This window comes from Photinus pyralis, unplaced genomic scaffold (assembly GCF_008802855.1).
Source record: "Photinus pyralis isolate 1611_PpyrPB1 unplaced genomic scaffold, Ppyr1.3 Ppyr1.4_LG3b, whole genome shotgun sequence".
Lineage (NCBI taxonomy): Eukaryota > Metazoa > Arthropoda > Insecta > Coleoptera > Lampyridae > Photinus > Photinus pyralis.
In genome coordinates, this window is record NW_022170510.1 from 3,721,182 (window position 1) to 3,744,677 (window position 23,496).

The following is a 23,496-nucleotide window of genomic DNA, read 5'->3' on the forward strand; positions in this document are numbered from 1 at the left end:
ATATCTTTAGTACGTATCCTTTTTGTGAAGACCCTGTATATTAAAACTTTTTCTTTTTACACACTTAGTAAAGATACTTCTATAGCAGAGCATATTTCTGTTCATTGCTGTTCTTAGGCCACTTGCTATGTTGTGCAGTGTTTTATAATTTCTTTCTATTATTTTATATTCAGCCCTCCTATAGAAATGGAAATAGAAAAACCAACGACTGCACAATGTGGAATAGGTGGACGCAGAATGGTGGACATAGAGTTTTTATTCCAGCAGATGAAAGATATTAATGATCATCATCCAGTTGGCGTAAGCTGCCATTTCGGGCATATGGATTTCGTTTCAGAAAAACAAAAAGGTCTTGCTTCTACATTTATCTTCAAGTGTAGAATGTGCAATACAACTAAGGAAATTCATTCGGAAAAAGAGGAAGGAAAGGAACTGAATGTGAACTCTGCAGCAGTTTGGGCCGCTATTTCTACTGGGTCTGGCTTTTCGCAACTAGAGCAGCAACATGCTATTTTGAACATACCCTCCTTATCCCAGAGACGGTATAATACCCATTTTGAAGAAGTTTCTTCAAAAATTTTGGAAACTGCAATAGAGACTATGGAAGAAGCAGGAAAGGAAGAAGCTGATTTGGCCCGGGAAATTGGTGAAGTTGATGTCGATGGGTATCCTTTAATCACAGTAGTCGCTGATGGAGCTTGGTCGAAACGGTCATACAAAACCAACTACTCTGCGCTCTCTGGAGTGGTATACTTTTTAATGCATACATTTCTCTGCAGTCATGTTTAATTATGATGCTTTCAGGGTTGTATTGTCGGTGCAAAAACAGGAAAACTGCTTTATATCGCTGTTCGTAACAAATACTGTCCCATTTGTGCTAAAGCTGCCACTAAAGAAGTTCAGCCACTAAACCATGTTTGCTACAAAAATTGGAATGGCTCATCCACTGGCATGGAAGCGGATATAATCGTGGAGGTGGAGGGATTCAAACAAAGTGTCGCAATGCATGGTATAAAGTATGTACGGTTGATTGGTGATGGGGACAGCAGTGTTCATAAAAAAAATGTGAATGAGAAACCCTACGGTATCAAGCAGTTGGTTCGGAAGGTAGAGTGCACAAACCATATACTACGAAATTATAGATCTAAACTGCATGATTTGTCCAAGAATCGGATGAGCTCCCGTAATACGTTGGTTCCAATTAAGCTGAGAAACGGTCTGAAAAATCGAATTGAACGTCTTAGATGGGGAATGAAAAAAGCCGCTCTCTTTCGAAGCAAAGAAGACCGATCGATAGAGGACCAAATCAGGCTTCTTACGAAAGATATAAACAACTGTCCAAAACATGTCTTTGGGGATCATACCAACTGTGAGTCATATTTTTGCAGCGGTTCAAGTGCGGGCGACGAAAATCTCGTGAAGGAAATGGAAGCGTGTGGATTGATGGATGACATATTAGCTTGCGGGAACAGACTTGTACAAAATGCTTATAGCCTACTACTCAACATGAACAACAACGAAGCAGAATCGTACAAGTTCGTGGGTGGAAAACGAATTAATTTTTCTATAAAGAATGGGTATACGGTTAGGTGCAATGCAGCCGCAGTCTCTTTCAACTGCAGAGGAACTTATATTCCTCGCATCTACAGAAACATGTGTTCTGCCAGTGTAGGGTATTACACTAATAAATATCTATGTAAAGAAGCAAGACGACGAACGAAAGTGGCTGCCAGAAAGCGATTCTTTCCTAGTTGCGGGAGAAAGAAACCAGCCCCTGCCGGACCTGACCAAGATTATGGGGATGTTGATGTTGGAATGGATCCTGAAGTAGAGGCAGCAAAACTTGTGGAACTTTTTTCTTTGTTTAACAAAAGTGACGAAGAAATTTTGGCTATTGAAGGAGCGACCATAGGTCAAAGTGCCAATCCTCGTTGGACGGAAGAACGTATTAATAGATTGACTGCGTCAAACTTTGGTCCCGTTGTAACAAGAAGAAATGAGGCTACGTTTGATGTATTAGCAAAAAGGATGGTGTTTTCCGGTTTCCGAGGGAATGAGGCAACACAGTGGGGATCCGAAAAAGAACCAATAGCTAAGAGGAGTTTTTCGGAGCTATATAATTTATTTATTGAGGAGTGTGGTATTTTCGTACATCAGCAACACCAATTTTTGGCAGCTAGCCCTGATGGATTAATAGGACGCGATGGCATAGTGGAAATTAAGTGCCCTAAAAGCATCGCGAAGATGACACCTCAAGACGCTATAACCAATGGGAAACTGCCATACATGTCACTAAAAAATGGTGTATTTGGTCTACGAAAAACCCATAAATATTATTACTTCATTGTGTGGACACCCCATGGGCTACTTGCGGACACAGATTTTTGGACAACCAAGATGCTGCCAAAATTGAAACGTTTTTACGTAGACCAGATGGCCAAATTTCTCATAAAAAAAATTTAGCATAGTTCGTTCTGTACGCTCTGACTACCCCCCGCTCGGATGCAAGAATCCAATCTTCTCCTCATCGATTCACTAAAATTCAAATTAATCAAATTTCTCAAATTTTCAAAAAGAAACAAAGCTCTTTAAATTTTTGCCGCATGTTTAATAATCACCCTGTATAGACTATACCCAGCTGTCAATTAGCGAAAACCTAAAGTTTAGTGGCTCATCAGGGGTCGAGATCTCGGTCGATTTATAAAACGCATTTTCATATAAAACCTACATTCATACATTCTTGACTTGAAAGGGAATGGCTTTCAGCTTTCAGATTAAGCGATCCAGGAATAAACACGATAGTGCGAATCTCACGCGGAAAATCCGAAGGTTCTACGATATTCCGTCGCCAAGTTCTCGATCGATTTATAAAATGCAAAGAGGTAGGATGACTGCGGAGTGCGGCTGCAATACCCCCCACGCCGGCAACAAAACGGACCGCCCACAATTTAAAAGTTACAGGAAAACGTATAAACCACCTTAAACCTTAAGTATCCCGTATTAGGTCACCTTCCCCTACCTAAATAGTAGTCGAACTGGTATGGCTTTGCGCAACGGTGAAAACGCATGACATGACATTTAGATACGTTTAGGCTCATATCGTTCCTGCTACACCACCGAAGAACGTTGTTGAGGGAATTTTGTAGAGACACGGCGTCCGAGGTGGAGGTAATGATGGAATAAAGCGAGGGGTAATTCGCAGGGGAAATCTCGGTACACTAGTGAGGAAATCACGAGGAAGTCATGATGAAATTACTAGAAATCGGAGGAAATCAAGAGAAATCGCGGGAAATCACGGGAAATCATTGGAAATCAAGGAAATCTAGAAGGAAATCAAAGGTATTCAAGGGAAATCATTTACAAATGCTGAATGCTCATGCGCAGTTGCGTTACTCAAAATGCTGTGTGAACGTTTATGTTTAGTACCTATATAATGCTTATAATGTATACAGGATCGGATAACTGATTAGGTCGGGGTATTTCTCCTGAAAGGGTCCAAGTCCAAATCATATTGGGGAAGAATAATTTCCGTGCTATTTGAAGTATTATACTTATATGCTTATACAGGGTGTTTTTTAAGATGAGCCAAATGACAATGGTGAGTTATTTAAAATGGGCCATAGGAAAATTTACATTGCCCCAATTGTTCCCAAATCTTGGCCTTGCCATTAGTTATTTCACTGACAGTTATCGATCTCAATCCCTCAAACTGCATCAACGAAGCAGTAACATGTACTCCGCTGCTGGAAATTAGATGTTCATGTAGTACCATTTGTACAAGAGTGGACACGGTAGCCCAGTGGTATGCGAGCTATTCAGTGCGGAGTATCGGGTATTGTTTGGTTGCCGGTGGAACACAATTCGAGCACCGATTGTAATCTTATACGTTTATATCTGATTTGAATAAAATAATTGTTCATTTAGAAACAATTTCTACAGTACTATGGGAAATGATTCGCGAGGAAGCTATTACCGAAACAATAATTATTGCAATAATTGATGCAATGTAAATTTTAAATAACTAAACGCCGAGCTCAAGGCCTTTACATTGTCGTATGACCCGTCTTAAAAAAACACCGTGTAATTAATATTCTACACTTCTGTAGAAATATTATATTAGTTCAACAATAGTTATTTGTGTACCAAGGCCGTAAAAGTGATCTTTTTTGGCCGAAGCTGCTGTTTGTGGCCGAGGCGGTAGCCGAGGCCGCAATTCAGATGAGGCCTAACAAATCACTTTTGGCCAAGGTGCACACAACATTTTTTAGGCGATCATCAAAAAAGAATCCAAAAATTTGCTCATAAACATATTTTTCCTGAAAATCATAGTTATCTTAGACAATTAAAAACAAAGCATTTCCTGTCGTATGTAATAAATTATAATTAGCATCTTTGCGTGTGTTTTGTGCGTATCAAAATGGGTGATAGCGACAGTTCAGATACCCCAAATGAAATTTTGGAAGCTGCAAGCGTTGCGACCCTAAGTCATATCATTGATTAACATATAACGAGGAAGATAGACAACCACGCGGCACAATTTGCGCCGATTGCATGTTCTACTCGTTAGGATAGTTTGCATCGTCCATCTGCAGCATGGTACATGAACTAAAACGCAATTATCTCATACTTCCTCGCAGATTTCTACGTACCTAATAGCACTTTTAAAATCCAGGTCCGTAGTAGAAATTTATAAGCATACATAATAACCGATCAGCTCAAGTTTAAGTATTTAATTATAAGATAGTCTGCAGTCATAGATAAAAGACATAGGTATCACATATCTGTGCCGCAGTGAAATAATTGCGCAAATTCAAACGTCAGCATTTAATTTCATGTGTAAGATAAACAACGTCGTGCAAGACGCCGTGCATCAAAGATGCCGACTCTTCACCGCACACATTTATTGTTTCATTATGCAGAATTTTGCAAAATCAGCTGTCCCCTGATTTATCTTACGTGTTAAGCGAGGTACGAGAATAAACACGAAATCGTATTGTAATTGAAATGTAATGTCTAAACTCTAAAGGTTTTGTAGTACCCGCCGTACCCTGTACCCGGAGCCTATACATGCGTTTAATGTGCCTAAATCGTGTTTGTAAAAACTAGTAAAATAATAATCATTATTGCAGTATCAACTATAAAACTATTAGCGGATAAATTTGTATGTGCGGATAGTGAAAAAAGTGTGTAGGTATTACATCTTTTGTTAGCCCATCGTATAAATTTAGACCAAGATCGCGTACGGTATACTCTTTGGATATTTGATTACTACCTATGCATGCGATTATGATAAATTGAAATGTAAAGTAAAAGTGTAAGTTTATTAAGTTGTTTATAACGATATCCGTATGCCGAGTTTATAAAAAGGAAGTTCGCAAAAAGCAAATCCGGCGGAAAATCTTCGGTATACCTGTAGTGCGATCACTAAAATAAAAGAAAATATTAAATTTGCAATGATATTGTACCGTATATTTTGATAATTTATTACATAAAATACTCGAATACCAATCGGCTAGGACTAAGTACAATGTGATCAAAAATGCCTGACCAAAAAAAATCGATTTTTAAGATACATGTTTCTAATATCTACTACCACGTATGTCATATATTATAATAAATACATATATCAGTATATTTTATAAAATATTAAAACCGCGTTTAAGAATGTCAAAAGTAGTAGTAGATATTGGCAATATGTACCCTAATAATCGATTTTTTCCGGTCACGCATTTTTTGATCACATTGTATATTATAACTTTAAAAATATATGTAAATAAATTATGTAATATATTACATAATCGCGCACGGTTTGAAAATGACTTAAAACTAAATTTACATCTTGTAAAGACTATTTACAAAAATGCATAAGGTTCTCGTGGGTAGTAATGTCAAAAAGTAATATTGAAAATAAGAACTCTTTTTTAATCGCGTACTGTACGTAGCAATATTCATGTATGGGTTTTAATAGCTATTTATTATACAAGGGGGAAAAGTAGTAGATTTTAGCGCGAGCGCGATGTTTGATTCCCGACGCGAAGCGGAGGGAAGCAATCGCGAGAGCGCTAAAATCTAATTTTCCACCGTGCACTCATAAAAATCATTTGGGAAATTTACCTTTAAAATAAGGGGCAACTATGTTACCTCTTATCTTAAAGGTATTTTTTTCTGTAAAGTATTTCTGCCTAAAAAAGTGTAATATTACCTTTCATTGTGAAATATATCGGGTAAATTTCCATGCTATGTAATATTACCTAATAAATTTACATTTGCCGTGTAATATTACCTTTCATAGTGAAAAATATGGAGTAATAATGTCCATGCAATGTAATATTACCTAACAAATTTACATTTGTCGGGTAAGTTTCACAGTAATTTTACCTACGAAGTAAAAATGTACAGGAAAATTGCCATAAAAATTACATTTGGAAGGTAAAGCTTCCTGGTAATTTTACACACAATGAAAAATCTTTGGGAAATTTACCTACTTAAAATAAATACCTAAATATATTATAAATTTATTCATTTGTTTAAATTGCCACAGTAATTTTGCAGTTAAAAATTACGAAATTTTTTCTCAAAAATTATAAAGCATTGAAGATATTCGCAGTATATATGTGAGTAACTATTGGTAGCTATCCATCTTATAACGACTCAAAAAGGGGTGATATTGACTAAGTGGATTGATAAAGACACTAAACCTTCCCCATACTTCTTTTAATTATTTCAGGTATTAGATTAAAGGCATTAGGTGACAGCGACTATAGTTTCGACCCGAAGGTCATTATCAAGCTGAAATATTATAATTTGAAACAATGACTAAGACCTAGGTGACCTACCTTAAGTTTAAAGGAACATATAAAGGTGGTTGAAAATTACATATTAAAATGGTACATTTGGTTATCAATATGCTGTAAAACATGTGTTAAAAACGAGTCTAGAAAATAGTTATACTTACGGGGAAAAATTACTAATTAGAACATGGGAACAATAACAATATTAACAATTTAAAAACTTTTTGTCCTCACATATTATAAAACAATTGTTTAAATTAAAGAAATCCACTTAGTCATTGTTTCAAATTATAATATTTCAGCTTGAAAATGACCTTCGGGTCGAAACTATAGTCGCTGTCACCTAATGCTTTTAATCTAATACCTGAAATAATTAAAAGAAGTATGGGGAAGGTTTAGTGTCTTTATCAATCCACTTAGTGAGTAACTATGTTACGTTGACTAGGCTTGAACACTGCAGTCGAGCACGGAACAGTTTATCTTCAATTCCCTCAAAAGATAATAAAATAATGCACGTACTATGTATATATAATAAAATCAAAAATAATACAAATAAAAAACAGTACCTAACTTATAACTTAAAAATATATACCTATATACACTAAATGAAACAAAACTTCATCTTCCTGAACCTAAAAATAAAAAAAAATGTAAATACTTAAAACATTTTGAATATACTTACGTATAATCTATAATCTCGTTGCCTATTCATCTCGCAGTTTGTTTAAAAAAGTGGCTATCTTTGCTTTCGCACACGATTTTCTATTGCGTGTGCCTTGCTGTGGGTGAATTTTTAGAAAGTAACTCTGTATCAATTCCATTGTATTCGCAATTTGTTTGGGATACTCCAGGTTAAAAATGTAATATAACGCAAACATTTGCTGCAGCGCACTCCTTAAATTGCAATTAGAGTTAACTTTCTGACCTTCCATTACGACCAGATATGTTTTTTGGTCATCATCTACAGCTAAAAAGACAAAACTGACTGCATTTTCACAGACATTATATACTAACCACTCTGTAAACATGCAATAGCAGGAGCGTTTGTCGTCGTAGACTCAATATCAGATTCGTCCTAGAAGTAAAAAAAACATTCAGTTAAAATAGAAAGGAAATTTTTTCCATTTTCCAGAGCGCACCATCATGTGGAAACCAACAGTTTTCAACTTTTGTTTTATTTTGTATCATACATCGTTGTATTCGAAATAAAAAATTTTACGCAATATAATATGTACTTTTTTGCGGGTTATATAAAAAATAAAGATTATGATTTCTCTGAAACGAAACTAAAAATCTCCCAACGATGTCTTGTAGAGCTCAAAAAATGACAATGCAAGTGTTTTAAATTTTTTTAGATTTCATTCAGAAAAAAATAAAAGCAAAATCGGTGAATATTCGGAAGACACTTTAATTGCTCCACTTTTCCATTATTTGACCATTGTCCTATTTTCTATGGTTTCCCATGATAGACATTCTTATCTTAGGCACGGTGCATATACAGTGTTTCAAAATAAAGTCCAATATTTTATCCACGTTTAGTACTCATAAAAAATATGCACGACTGCACATTTTTGTTACTATTAAAACATATTCGAAAACAGACTGCACGAGATTAATGACATAATATCGGAAATTCTTTTAACACACTATATATATTTTATATTAGGTAACGCCATTATACCTATCTTCATTTGACAAGTAAATACATGACGGAAACCATCGTTTCCAAATAAAATTGCTTGCCATATAAAGACCGATAAATTGGCCGTCAACAAAACATTCACTCAAGCCACACCTCTTCTTCCATACTGTAATAATACAAAAATACTTACACGAATATTGCAGTATAAAACTGTTAAAGTTTCCTGAAAGTATTTCACGATAATCTGCAAGACGGTCACAATTACTTCATCCTCTTCCCTATCAACGGGAATTTCCTTAATCCATTTCTTATTCAGTCCAAAAGTAAAAAACTTGTTAGATTTTGCAATTAAAGTGTCTGTTAAATTATTAATGCTATGGCCCATTAGTTTTTGGTAATGAAAATATATTCCATTTTTGCATAATAAGATCGGCCATGTTTCTTTAATACTCTGCAGTGATGGTGGTGGTAAACTATTTAAAAATAAACGTTGCTTAGGATACGATTTGTTCATCATGTCTTGTGTTATCTCGTCAAAAGTTTCAAAATCGGCTGTTCTAAGGTAATTTTCCATGTCATCGTTGGTCAAATTATTTTGTATTTCTGGTTGCCAACTTACACATCCAGATTTCAAGTTCATCATTTTTCTTCTTTTGTTGACGGGAATTGGGTTATTTTTCGGTCGCTGTAGTCGTTTTCTTGAAGCTGTTACGTACTTAATTCTTTCTTTCACCTGATTGTATGTTGTAATTGCGCCGTCTCCGATCACAGTGCCATCGTCGTCTCTATCTTGAAAAATTTTAGGGAATTTATCTACGAGTTTTCTTGCAATAATTTTGCATGCTGTGTTGGGAACAAAGCCTTCGGCCACTTCGAGCATTTCGTCAGTAACCAAATGTATCATGTCTTTTATTGACTGACGACAACGTACACCATTTTCAAAATTCTTCATTGCTGTAGAACTCATCTTTTCGTATGGAATTTTGAATGACAGCCACGTATTTTCACTTATTGTACGACTACTACAAGAGCTTGGCGTGGATGCCCTTGTGCTACCACTGTCAGTATCAAATTCAGATAGGTTTTCCACAGTTAATGCAGATGAAGCGGAATCATGCGAATGCATACTCAGATGCGTGTCATCCGCTGCTCTACTCCATTCTTCAGTTTCCTCTAGCACAAGAAAAATTTCCTTATGAAGTATTTTTACAACTTCGTCGTCATCTATTTCGGTCCCATCAGATTCCAAAACTAAGCGTACTCCGTTAATATTAAGTTTTTTGGAAGCTATAACAAATTAATAAAAATACTATGTAAAAACATTGAAACACGTTATATACCTTCAACAATGAGTGTTTTGCACAATTCTGATGTAGATTCGTTCAGGAAAACGACTTTTTTTGCTGTACGCCTTACATTCCACGTTTTGAATATATACGCCATTTTTACAGAAGATTGACTGCGAACAAAAGTAAAAAACAAACATCTCTTACAGGTGAGATTATAAGATTATAATCACAATTGCATCTTTGTAAAATGCATAATGCACTGAGGTGGCAAAGTCCACCCACCCACACTTTTGACATTACGCTTTTTACCAAATTTTCCATATAATTAGTTTTAAACTTAACTAAAATTAAATTTATGTTATGTCAACATATGCAGTAAAATAAAATAATAAAATAATATAAAATAAACAATTCCAATGACATTTCATTCAAAATACAAAACAAAGAAATTTGACAAAAATACAAAGTGTATATAAGACAAAAAAATTGGATCATGAGAGATACTACCGTAAGCATGAAAAAAATTAATCTGAATATTCGAATGGTGCCGATTTAAACGAAAATAATAACTTATTACTGGAACTTAAATACACAAATAACGGTTCATGTGATAACAGGTCACCAAAATTACACCCAGTAATAACATTATTATTTACTTTTTCAGTTTCTTCGAACAGACCTAAAGCCTTGTTCCGAGTGATTTTAACTTCATTTCCAACAAACAGTAAGTTAGTATAGAACTCATTGACTATTATATGTTTAATACGACATAATACAAAGTCATCGTCTTCTGTTTTAGCTATACATACATACATATTTTTGCTAAAAGTTATACCTCGAAATGTCACTCTTTGCGATACTAAAAGTTTTTGGTTTAGTGGTAATGGTGATGAATTAGATATGCATGCTGCTACCACAAGCTCAAAATCTTCAGAGACATATGGAACAGCATCGTCAGAAGTCGCTTTGTTAGTAAAAACGGTTCCATATCCGTGCGTCATAATTTGACTTTGCAATAATTGATGCCTTTCGGATAGAGTATGAAGCACATTTTTGAAATTTGGAGAATGCTTCAAGACATTTTTAAAATAAAGGTGTTTGCTTTCAAATCTGAGAGTCCACAAATGTTTCAATGGCCCAAATTTTTTTATTAGAAACGGGTAGTGTTTTAAGTAATGATGTTTTGGTCTTAAAGGTGTATTTGAAAACAGTGTGGTTCTCAATTCTATATAATCGTAAATCATTAAGCGCAAATGTGCTATATGAATCACCGACAGTTTTGGCGCCATTAATAGTAAATTAATTTCGCGCAATTTTAACAACATTTCCCACGCGGGTTCGTCCTCGAAAGAGAGTTCATGTAAAGCAAAGGGAAATATTTGAAGTATCCTACAATTTTCTGATGCATTACCGGGTAATTTTTCAGACTTTTTAATTGTAGGTATATTTTCATACTTTGATTCAGAGATAAACCTTATTTTTTGTATTTTGTCGTTAAAATAATCGTAGGTAAAATACTTTTTTGCAATAAGATTATTCAAGCAAAGCATAAAGTCACATTGCAACACTCCTTCATAAACATCATGAGCCAAACATGGAGGCAAACCGGGGTTACAAACATGGAAAAACATACACTTATTTAAAACAGAATCGAATTTAACACCTTTTGACGGCTCGCCTGATGTCGCTGCAATAGCCACATCTATTTCATATGAGTGTTGAGTTCTTAATGAAATGGGGTCGGTGTAACTATTTTGAACCGACATTAGTTTTTTACTAATTTCGCAGTATCGGCACATATGACTACTCGTACTAAAATTTTCCACGAAACCACCAATTTGATGACTTCCTAAGTTGTCACCGCAAACTGCAACCACTGTACCCTTTATGATCTCATCTTTTATTAAAATTCCTTCTAATTCCAAAATGTTAATATCTCGAATAATAATATCCATAACTTTATCAAAACCAAACTTTTTAATTGAACTTTCGTAACACAGCGCAACTAACTGAATATGGTCAGTTTTGCTTCTGTTGTAGGAAGGTACATTTGCAATCGTCATGTATATTCCAACAATCTTGTGAATTTTCCTGGACGAACCCAATGGATTACATATCTCAAATGCGTCTTGATAAAGTATGATCTGAAAAGCTGACGGATTATCCTTAAAAAATGTACTATTGCGGTAACATTCGCCATCAAAAAAGTCCGTATATACGTTTTTCTGACAAGTTCTTATGGTTTTCCATTGATCATAAAAATTAGTGTTTGCCATTAAGACTTTTATGGTTTCTAATATTGGGATATACATAAAAAACACCTTTTTTTTGCCACTCTTCTCTAGTAATACTTCAACAGGTTCTACGTAATTAAACTCCTTTTTGTAAAATTTTTTTCTTATGTAAGGAGACCTTAATACACCATTTGCAGAATTGTGTGCGTGATCAAATAAATTTTGGTTTTTTACGACCTTAATAACATCCGGAGATATTTTTTTAGCTTTAAGGAAGCTGCATACATTTTTTTGGCTAATGTCGTAAATATCCGATATCCCATCAATTAATGTTTGCAATGCACTATCTGTTAAAAAATGCTTGGCTTGTAAAGTCAAATAAGTATTTGCCAACGAATGTACATACGTATTCTTTAGGGCCAATTCAAAATCGCCATTTTCATTATAGTCTGTATCGTCCTCAGGTATGCTTATATCGTTTAAAAATGGATTAATATCTTCGGGGGTTACAATACTAAGTGACGAGGTATTCTTATCTGTTTTTGTCTCTGTGGCATTGTAATGGTTTCTATAAAAATGAGATTTAAAATTTGAAACACGAGAAAATTTTTTTGTGTAAGCACAATTCGAAAAAGGGCATTTTATATCAATATTATTTTTAATATGGTTATACATATGTGACAAAAACTGATTATGATTACTAGTAGCTGGGAAGTTACAATTTTCTACATTGCAAATGTACGTGTCGCTAACAGTGGCATTGCGAATTTTAACCTTTTTTTTCATATGAGTTCTATACAAATGCATCTTAAAGCTTTTATAGTTACTATACTGTAAGTAACATTTTTCGTACTTGCAGTAATATCGCACATTAACTATGTTTCTGTGCAGATACTGGTGTGTATTGTACAGTTCGATTGTTGAAAAATGTCGCGTACAAGTACAACATTTAAATACAGGCGCCATGAAAATTAAGGAATTAAATGGTAATATTTACTTACATATACGTCCGTAACCAAACGGCACCAGAGAACCACAACCACTATGAACGATATACCGACACGGTCTAAATTCACTAATTCAGTATTATAAAGGCACTCGTTACTCGTAGTTGAAAAGGTGCAATTCAGCTCACTTATTTTTAAAGCGGTTATAATGTCGCCAGCCTCGTAGTCGCATTTTATTGTTTTTGCTGATAGCGCGTTTACGCTTACACAGGAGCACTGTATTTTGTCAGAGGAAATGATCTCATCGCTTATCATAAGAATTTGTTAGTCTTTGGAATTGAGCTAGGTTAGTAGCAGATCCTGTTTACAGAGTAAATCCTAAATCCAATCGCGTAATTTCCCTGTTAATACCATTGTGCAGGTCAATCAAAATATATTGAATTGATTCTTCAATGTAAAGTCTACCGGCGTAAAATAATTTATAAGTAATATTAACCCTTATAAGAGTAAATTTATAGGCTCAGATTCAAAAATCCAACAACAGAATTTGCATTTTAAGTGGGTAAATGAATTTATAAAAGTAAGATTATGTTATGATGAAATACTATAAAAAAGGTGTTTTCGTATCTCGAAGGTGAAAATATCTTGTGGAAAAAAATTTACCATAAGATAATAGGAAAATGTCTGGCTTGTAGTACAAAAACGCGTGAGATTGGGAATATATTATGATATTTATGGTAACACCAACTTAATGTAGTAAAACTACTGCTTATTGGAAGAAGTACCTTTACCTTAGGGGCAAATGCACATCTTTTTAAGGGTAAATTCACTTTCTTATGGTAACTCCAACTTAATGTAGTAAAACTACTACTTATTGGAAGAAGTACCTTTACTTTAGGGGCAAATGCACATCTTTTTAAGGGTAAATTCACTTTCATTTTTTAGAGTGTGTATAATACACTATTTTTTTCTATACGCTTATCATGTAAGTATTAATTTCAAAAACTGAAACATGACATAACCTCTTGAGTATTTGATTTGACATTGAATAATTGTCAAATTGCATGTTTTTCAAAAAAGCGTACGGTTATAGAAAAAAACTAATCTTATAAATCAGAATGAAAGTTGTAATATTCCGAAGCCGTTAAAAAAATAAATATAATTAATAAATATTCCATTGTATATAAATAAACATTTTTACAGTTTTTAAATAATTTTTTGTTCATTTTTTACACATCATTATACACTTCGAGCGGAAAATCTTACTTTTGGTCTTATAACGTAAATAAATATTTTAGTTATAAATACGATATTAAATAAGTTCCAAACTTAATACAAATTTGTATTGTATAGCAAAAGCTAAATAACATCTGATCGGTGCGATATCTTTTTTAAAAACCATTTTAATTTACCATTATTAAATGAAAAACGAATACGGCATACAGTACGCAATCATGGTCTATATTTATACGCTGGGCTGACGGCCTATGCGTGGATTTGGTGTTTATAGAAGTATACCAAGTTGAACTTTTAGTTTACCTTTGTTTAAATAATTGCGTTATGTTTAAATCTTTAGCGTAAACAATAATGGCAAGTGAAAGATTTAGTGTCACAAGTGCAAGTCACTGTTGTGTATATGTGAACTGTAAAAATTCAAGGAAAAATTCTCCACAGTTAAGTTTTTTTAAATTTCCTGTGAAAGATGCTTCTCGATGTCAACAATGGATTATAAATTGTGGTAATGTGTTATTGCTTGACATGGATGATGACGCTCTTAAAAACAAAATATTGTGTGAAAATCATTTTCTGGCATCCTGCATTCGAAGTGGTGGGGGTAAAAAACATTTACATATCTTTGCTGTGCCCCTTAAAATCAGTGGCGTAAATAAGGACTTGGCGGCCTTGGCAGCGCCAAGGGGCGCAGGGCAGGAAAGGGGCGCGGCGTAGTTTTCCTTTTCTCATTATTTTTATTGTCGCCTCCCCTCCCTCACGCGTCGCGCTGAATACTTTTCCTGAACTGATTTATCAAAATTCAAAATACTGTTTTATTTTTATTCGTTTTCCCCTGGACCAAATAAATTTTTCTGATTCGACGGTTGCGATCGTGAGAAAAAACGCTTCATCTTTGCTAATATAACCAACTTGGTAGCTGCAATAATAACAAAGTTAGCAATGGTGCCGCCTTCGCCGTGAACACTATACAATGCTAGCATATATATTTTCACTTCTCTAAAAATTTGTAGCAATAGAAAATCTCTTTGCCAATTATTGTGGAGGGGGGGGGGGCGTAAAACTTACGTTTGCCAAGGTACGTAGCCCACCTTAGTTACGCCACTGCCTTAAAATAAATATGACGTTAAGACAAGGAGATATTGTTTTAAAGGTAAGGAATATTTTTCTTTTCTCTCAAACAGTAATCTATAACAAACCATAGGTAACGAGCTCGAAATTGATGGGTTAATCGAAGACGTTTCAAACCTTGTAGTTAAAAAATCTATCAGTGATAAAACGTACGCTGCCGCTAGTTCAAACAATTTACATTTTACGGGACAAGATTTACTAGAAACTCGTCATAATGATTCTGTTCACCTTTCTAGTTCGACTATTCTCGATGACATCATAGGTATGCCCATTGTCCAACACGTAAATCAAAATCAAGAGCAAAATTTACTTGGTTTAAAACAAAAAATTCGAAAATTAAGTAGTGCTTTGAAAAATACGAAACTAACAAATACCCGACTTCGAAAGAGGCTCTCATTTTCTATTAGTAACTCCCAATCTCAATTATATTTCAGCCTTGTCTCGTAAATAAGTAGAATAGGTAGTATCTCCGACGGCATCGAGTCTCACACAAATTCAAAGCAAATAAAAACCCCGCCCGGCCCTGCATACCTAATCCATCCTCTGAGGTTCCCCCGCATCGCATACCTTCAGTCTTCGTTTGTGTGTCGAGTCGACCGCTACGTACCACTCCGCTTTCAACCGTGTTGTTCATTAGATAAATAGGTTAATATGCCTAAGCACAGCCGTAAACGGCAACATTCTCGTAGTCGATCTAGAGAACGGGAAAATCGGCGTTTAGGAAAACGATTGGCCGAAATGCAGAGACAATTAGATGAAATTAGTAGTCGGGAAAAATGGCAACGTTTGGAGAGTATGGAGAGCTCTAGAGACGATGTTGCCGGAGAAGCGAGTGCATATTTTTCACCGTATGATAGTGATTTGTCGCCTCGCCACTCTGTTCGTGAAACAGTTAGGGTGGATGTCCACCAGTTAAACAGTAAGTACCAAATTGTACGTTTTTGGTGACGTACATTTTAAAGTGTATGTTTTTGGCAACATACATACTTGTTGTTTTTGGGGACAACATAATATTTTGAGTATGTTTTTGGTAACATACTTACCTACATTAATTTGTTGTTTTTGGTGACAACATACTTTAATGTTCAAAGTACCTATGTTTTTGGTAACATAAGTACATATATATATTTGTTGGTTTTTGGTGGCCTTTGTTTATTTTTAGTGAAAAAATAAACTTAATTTTGAAATTATGTTTTTGGCAACATATTTTTTGTACAACCTGCATGTATTTGTTGTTCGAGACATGATATTATGTGTTTTTGATAACACTTTAATATGCTTATTGTTCTGATTCTGTTTTAATACAAATTAGAAATTAACATGTCTCTTTTATTGCTTCAGATGATTCTGAACAGCAAGAAAATAATCCTCAGCCCCCGATCGTGCAATCAGAGGAAGCAAAAGGAAAATCTTTGAGTTCTGAGGTTTTGCAGATACTTGGCGATGAGCCAATAATTAAGACCGTCTTAGGACCTCCAATTTATGAGGCAGTAGTCCCTCGCTGGAGTAATATTTTACAGAATGGTTTAAGTGAGGAGAATATTCAAGTTCTTCTCCAAAAACATATAATACCCGAAAATTTTAAGTCTCTGGAGGTACCTCAGTTAAATCCCGAGGTTAAGGCAGCCTTAACTGCTCAAATACTTCGCAGAGATGAGCGCCTGGTGCGAAAACAGCAGTTTGTGACTGCAAGCATATCAGCAATTTCCCAAGCCTTAACTTTGATGCTAGCTGAAGAAGGGGGGGGCAACAACGTATATATGCAATACCTAAGTAATGCTGGCCGCCTATTGTGTCATTTACACCGTCTTGACACCATGACACGCAAAGATCTTATTTCTATAAATTTGAATAAGGATCTAAAAGATACGCTCTCTGCTGCGCCTACTGATAATTTTTTGTTTGGTCAAGCATTGGAAGAACGAGTAAAGGCTGCAAAAAACCTGGAAAAGTCAAGCGAGGAACTTAAGCAGGTTAAGCCGGAAACTGCTAAGAAACCTGTCAGTCGCACTCATTTAAACTCCAGGGGTCCAGCTCAGTTGCAGGGGAGCACCCGAGCTGGACAATATTACAAGAGACCTCATCCCTACCAACGCCAACAGCAGAAGAACCATCCAGATCAACGGACGGGAAGGAAGCCGAGGGAACTGCCCAAAACACAGATAGAGAGGTTCCGTCGACGTCGACGGTAAAGCAAGGGGTTAGTAGTGTATATGCCGGTAGATTAAAATATTTTGTAAATAAGTGGCATGAAATTACTAATGACAAATTTATTTTATCATATATTCAAGGTTATAGGTTGCCTTTTATTAAAAAGCCTATTCAAAAATATGGTTTTGTAAAAAATGGTAAATGGTCTGGTTCGGAAAAAAGTTCCATTAATTCGTCTATTGAAGACCTTTTAAAAATTGGAGCTATTAGTAAAGTAACACCATGTAAAAATCAGTATGCTTCAAAAATATTTTTAGTTCCGAAACCAGATGGAAGTCATAGGTTAATCTTAAATCTAAAATCTTTAAACAAATTTTTAAAAACTACACATTTTAAAATGGAGGATCATAAAACTGTGACTAAACTTATTCAAAAAGGCTCTTTTATGGCAACATTAGACCTTAAGGACGCCTACCATTTAATTCCAATTTTTAAACAACATAAAAAATATTTAAGATTTTATTTCAATAGTCAGCTCTATGAATATAATTGTCTACCTTTTGGTTTAAACTCTGCTCCCTTAGTATTCACCAAGATCATGAAACCAATACTAGCCTATTTAAGGAGCAGAAATCACACATGTGTACTATTTTTGGACGATTTTTTGCTATTTGGTAATTCCCAAAAGGAGTGCCATAATAATATCATGTCGACTATCAAATTATTACAAAACTTGGGTTTTATTGTTAATTACAAAAAAAGTGTATTATGTCCCTCAACTTGTGTTCGATATTTAGGATTTTTATATAATTCTACAACAATGACTGTTTCGCTACCTGAGGAAAAAATTTTTAAAGTTTTAAAATTGCTAAGAAAATTTTCAAATTCTCGAAATTGTCGAATAAGGGAATTTGCTAGATTTCTTGGTACTCTTTGTTCCATTTGTCCTGCAGTTAAATATGGTTGGGTTTATACCAAACTTTTTGAGCGTGAAAAATTCTTAGCTTTAAAAAAATCTGCAGGCAATTTTAATGCAAAAATGGAAATATCCTCTATACTCAAAGAAGATTTTAAATGGTGGCTAACAAATTTATCTACAGCTAATAATTCGATTAAAAAAGATTCTTATTGTATGGAAGTTTTTTCTGATGCTTCGAATACTGGTTGGGGAGGATATTGTAATGGGGAAAGAATACATGGTTTTTGGACCGAAAGTGAAAAAACTTATCATATAAATTATTTGGAGCTAAAAGCGGTTTATTTGGTTTTAAAACATTTTGCTAAAAATGCTTCAGATTGCAATATATTATTCCGAGTTGACAATACAACTGCCATGGCTTATATTAATAAGATGGGAAGTGTACAGCACCAATCCCTAAATAAATTATCTCGTATTATTTGGCAATGGTGCGAGGGTAAAAATATCTATTTATATGCCAGTTATATAAAGTCTAAAGACAATTTTGAAGCAGATGCACAATCCAGACTTAAATTATCCAAAGAAACCGAATGGGAAATAAGCAACTTGGTGTTTAAAGATATAATATCCACTTTTGGGAAACCAGAAGTTGATCTCTTTGCTTCAAAAATGAATGCTAAATGCAAGAAGTTTGTATCATGGTTGGGAGATTCAGAATGCATAGCAGTGGACGCTTTTACGATAAAATGGAACAAGTTTTTCTTTTATGCTTTTCCGCCATTTTCTGTTATTCTTCGTGCTTTGCAAAAAATAAAAGGGGAAAAAGCTAGAGGAATTGTCGTTGTGCCCTTCTGGACATCCCAGCCATGGTACCCACTTTTTACATCATTATTAGAATCAACACCTTTAGTTTTCGAGGCTAACGAACGTTTACTCTCTTTTAGGAACGTGCCTCATCCACTTTGGCGAAAAATTTCCCTGGTGGCAGGAGTGTTATCCTCCAAGCCCTGAGAGCTGGTTCAGTACCTGAAGAAGCTCTAGAAATTTGCTTAGCCTCCATTACTACCTCTACAATTCAACAATATAATTCAGGTCTTAAACTGTGGTGGCAATTTAGAAAATCTCGAAACATGAATGTTTATTCAGCCTCTGTCCCAGATATTTTAAAATTTTTTACTACTCAATTTAAAAAGGGAGCTACTCATACGTCTTTAAATTCATTTAGAGCAGCTCTTACTCAAATTTTGGGGCCAGAATTAACTTCTGATTTTAGAATTAAGAGATTTTTTAAAGGGGTCCATAGTCTAAGACCTACTGCTCCCAGATACAATTACACATGGGACCCCTCTATTGTTTTGACATATGTTAAATCTATGTCTAATGAAACATTAAGCCTTCAAGACCTCACATATAAATTAGCAATCCTTATTGCCTTGGCTACTGGTCAAAGAGTACAGACTTTAGCCAACATAGAAGTTGAAAATATTATTATAAATGAAAACAGAGTTGAGGTTAAAATACCTAAAAAACTTAAAACTTCAACCAAAGGTCGCATTCAACCTACTCTTCTTTTGCCTTTCTTTAATCAAGATAAGAAAATTTGTCCAGCTAGAACCTTAATTGAGTATTTAAATAAAACCAAAAATTTAAGACAGACGTCAAAAAATCTTTTTATCACCTTTAAGAAACCTCATAAAGATGTCACTTCTCAAACAATTTCTAGATGGTTAAAGGTGATTCTAAGGAAGAGTGGGTTGGATACGAACCAATTTACAGCTCATAGTACTCGCCATGCTGCGACATCCGCAGCTGCGCGAAAGGGAGTACCTTATGACTCTATTCGACTTGCAGCTGGCTGGTCGGAGAAATCCTCTGTTTTTGCCAATCATTATAACAGACCTTTGCTTCAAAAAGACAATTTTGCAACGACTGTTCTTAGTTGTTAGTATTATGATGAGTTTTTATCTTTAAGTTTCTTGTTTCTAATGCTAGTATAGGAAAATATTTTCCAGATTTGTTATTTATCATATTAAATAGGTACATTTTTATTAAGATATAAGTTATCTTGAAAAATAAATGTATAACCATATTATGTTGTTGCCATCCTTAGAATTAATGTTTATGTACATATCAATTCTAAGTGTGTGCCTAATATTATTCTGTTCGGTATGTTTAATTATTATTAATATAACATGTTTCCAATGAAAATTGTTGCAACTTGCTTTAAATAGCTACCTATTCTACTTATTTACGAGACAAGGCTGAAATATAATTAACAGATCAAACGAACTTACCTAAGTGAAGTTCGATCTGGATTATATGAAGCCTTGTCGAAGTAAATAAGTCCCTTCCCTACCCTATTATTTATTTCCCTTGGTTGCAACAATGTAGCTTTGAAGAAGACTGAAGGTATGCGATGCGGGGGAACCTCAGAGGATGGATTAGGTATGCAGGGCCGGGCGGGGTTTTTATTTGCTTTGAATTTGTGTGAGACTCGATGCCATCGGAGATACTACCTATTCTACTTATTTACTTCGACAAGGCTTCATATAATCCAGATCGAACTTCACTTAGGTAAGTTCGTTTGATCTGTTAATTAAAAAACAAATCTACCGAAGTACAGACGTTTGTACAAATGCAATTATATCACCGTAAAAGGACCAGTTGGACCCCATCAGAAAAACGTTTAGCTTTATCGTTTTACTACAAATCGCCCAGTAACTATAAATTTATGCTCGATTTGGGTTTTGTATTGCCAAGTGTATCCACGATAAGAACTTGGTTAAAAGTTAACAATTTAAAGACTGGAGAAAATAACAATCTAATTGAGAAACTAAACGCCAAAGTAAAGCAAATGACGAACACGGAAAAACAATGCGTGGTTTTATATGATGAAATTGCTTTAAAAAAAGGATTAAATTACAACCACTATCACGATTTTATTGAAGGTTTTCAAGATTATGGTGATTTGGGAAGAAGAGATGTATTAGCTAATCAAGCGTTGTTATTTTTTGTGAGGGGGTTATTTTGTAATTGGAAGATGCCTTTTTCTTATTACGTATCGTCAGGTCCAGTTAAGGGAGAAGTAATAAGTACTTTGTTGCAGAAAGTTTTGCAAAAATTGCAAGATATTGGATTGGTTCCAAGGATGGTCGTTTGTGACCAAGGAAGCAACAACCGAAAAGCGCTGGCATCCCTGGGAGCTTCAAAAGATAACGTTAAAATTTTTATAAATGGAATGGAGATATATACATGTTTTGATACACCCCATTTAATTAAAAGCTTGAGGAACAATTTTATGAATACAAAATTAAAAATTGTCGTAGACGGTAATGAAGTATCTTGGCACGATTTTGTCGATACTTATAAAATCGATCATAAAAGCAATGTAACGAGAGCAATGCTAAAAATTACAGATACGCACGTAAATCCAACAACCTTTCAAAAAATGAAAGTGAAGTATGCCGTGCAGGTGTTTAGCCACTCGGTAGCAGCTGCAATTGCAACATGTGCCGAAACTGGAGAGGTTCGATCAAGAACTGCAAAGAATACGGCTTCATTTTTAAAATACATCAACGACACATTTGACTGCTTGAATAGTCGGGTTGTTAAAGCAGCAAATCCGTATAATTGCGGATTATCAACTTACAACACCTTCACAACAACAAGGTTAGCCGAAGCATTGCAGTACTTCCAAAAAATTGAAATTTTTGAAAACGGGCGGGCGAGAAACAACATTTACTGTATAGAAGGGTTTCAGTGGACCATTAGAGCAATTCTGGGTTTGTGGGACTCCCTTGTAAAAGACGACTACAAATACATGCTGACGTCACGAATCAATCAAGATCCATTAGAAAACTTTTTTTCAGTGATAAGAAATAGAAATGGCTACAATGCTCAACCAACTGTAAAGCAGTTTCGTATAGCTTTACAACACAACATGCATATTCGTCTACAAGCCCCAGTGGACGGAGCAAATTGTGAAGTAGATGCAGACGACATCTTGGAATTGTATGACAACCACGACCATCCAAATAATTCTACTAGCAAAGATTATCAAAGGGAGGTATACACTAGTTGTAATGACAATGATTTAGAAGTTGAATACGATTGCGATTAAGACGACGACGAACAAAGAGCGGTAGAGGTAACTCATTTGGAAAGTACGAGAAAAACCGGCGTAACATTAGAAGATTGTACAAATGTGTATGTAGCTGGTTACCTATATTTTAAGCTATCAAAGAAATTCGATTGTAAAAAATGCAAAAATGCATTTTTAGATGAAAGTGAATGCCTTGACGATAAATCTCAATTATTTTTATTGAACAAAAATTATGGATCCACGCATACTATAAACTATTTAAGCAAACCAAATAAGTACTTTGCAGAAATTGTGACATTTATGCTACACAGCTTCAACACTTTATTTGAAAAGCATAAACTCAAATACGATGTTAAGAAAATTATCAAAAACTCTCTAGTGCTTAAAATAAAACAAAAATATGATACATGGTTTAATAAGCAATGTGAAGATCATCAGCTGTTTATTGTGGACAATTTAATCAAAATTAAATTGTATAGGTCAATTTCATGGGAAACAGGATCGACAAAACGTCGTAGTACGGCGCCGGCGGAGGGTTGTAAACCTCACCGTAAAGTAAAAATTCTACATAATTAATTTACTTTTGTAATGTTTTAGCGATTGGTTCAATTCGATGAAATTGTACATGAAACATTTTTTGTAAAATTTTATTTGTTGCAAATTTCATTCAAGGCTTTTTGAGTAGTTTTAATTGAATTAATTTGTCTATTTTATATTAAAAACATTTCACATTTAAAAATAAAAGGCAAGTCTATCAGCAAAACATACATCTACAAAAAAATGATACAAATTATTTATTTTACTCATTTAAGCAGATCGGAATAGCCGATAGGCGAAAGCATTAATTTATATCGTTTTTTAAATTTTTTAAAGTCAATGTTTTGATCACGAAGGGGTATATATTATAATTTATATAATATGTAAATTTGGTTGTTTTTGTTTTCTATTTTATTTAACAGTACTTGCGTACAAGATTGTACAACGGCACGCGAGGTAAGCGCGGTGTTCTGCACACGTTACAATAGCGCGCGGCGTGCGGGCAGAGCGGTCACGTACAAAA

At 34.7% G+C, this 23,496-nt stretch overlaps 2 protein-coding genes across 5 annotated transcripts; one reads left to right on the forward strand and one right to left on the reverse strand.

The window, feature by feature from the left end:
* Positions 1-7,303: 7,303 nt before the first annotated feature.
* Positions 7,304-13,415, reverse strand: LOC116167414. Of its 4 annotated transcripts, none has more exons than XR_004144523.1 (6): positions 12,244-13,415; positions 9,774-11,382; positions 8,624-9,720; positions 7,806-7,866; positions 7,474-7,758; positions 7,304-7,423 (listed from the first exon to the last, which is right to left on the reverse strand). XR_004144523.1 is itself a non-coding variant. In XM_031482776.1 (6 exons), exons 2-5 carry the CDS (start codon positions 9,874-9,876, stop codon positions 7,496-7,498), a joined length of 1,524 nt encoding a protein of 507 aa, XP_031338636.1. In that variant the 5' UTR covers positions 9,877-9,892; positions 12,958-13,415; the 3' UTR covers positions 7,304-7,423; positions 7,474-7,495. The 4 variants fall into 3 exon arrangements, 2 of the variants coding, with proteins under 2 accessions (XP_031338636.1, XP_031338635.1); XM_031482776.1 differs by having other exon boundaries at positions 9,774-9,892; positions 12,958-13,415; XR_004144522.1 differs by having other exon boundaries at positions 9,774-13,415.
* A 1,892-nt stretch (positions 13,416-15,307) lies between these two features.
* Positions 15,308-22,603, forward strand: LOC116166935. The gene is made up of 2 exons (XM_031482149.1): positions 15,308-15,526; positions 21,441-22,603. Exon 2 carries the CDS (start codon positions 21,483-21,485, stop codon positions 22,452-22,454), a length of 972 nt encoding a protein of 323 aa, XP_031338009.1. The 5' UTR covers positions 15,308-15,526; positions 21,441-21,482; the 3' UTR covers positions 22,455-22,603.
* Positions 22,604-23,496: the final 893 nt, after the last annotated feature.

Excerpts from the sequence above, each read along its gene's own strand:
- LOC116167414 (XM_031482776.1), bottom strand. The coding sequence starts at position 9,876 with ATGGCGTATATATTCAAAACGTGGAATGTAAGGCGTACAGCAAAAAAA. Across the intron at positions 9,721-9,773 it reads CAAAACACTCATTGTTGAAG|CTTCCAAAAAACTTAATATT; the intron begins GTATATAACGTG and ends AATTTGTTATAG. Across the intron at positions 7,867-8,623 it reads TTTTATACTGCAATATTCGT|GACGAATCTGATATTGAGTC; the intron begins GTAAGTATTTTT and ends TTTTACTTCTAG.
- LOC116166935 (XM_031482149.1), top strand. The coding sequence starts at position 21,483 with ATGGTCGTTTGTGACCAAGGAAGCAACAACCGAAAAGCGCTGGCATCC.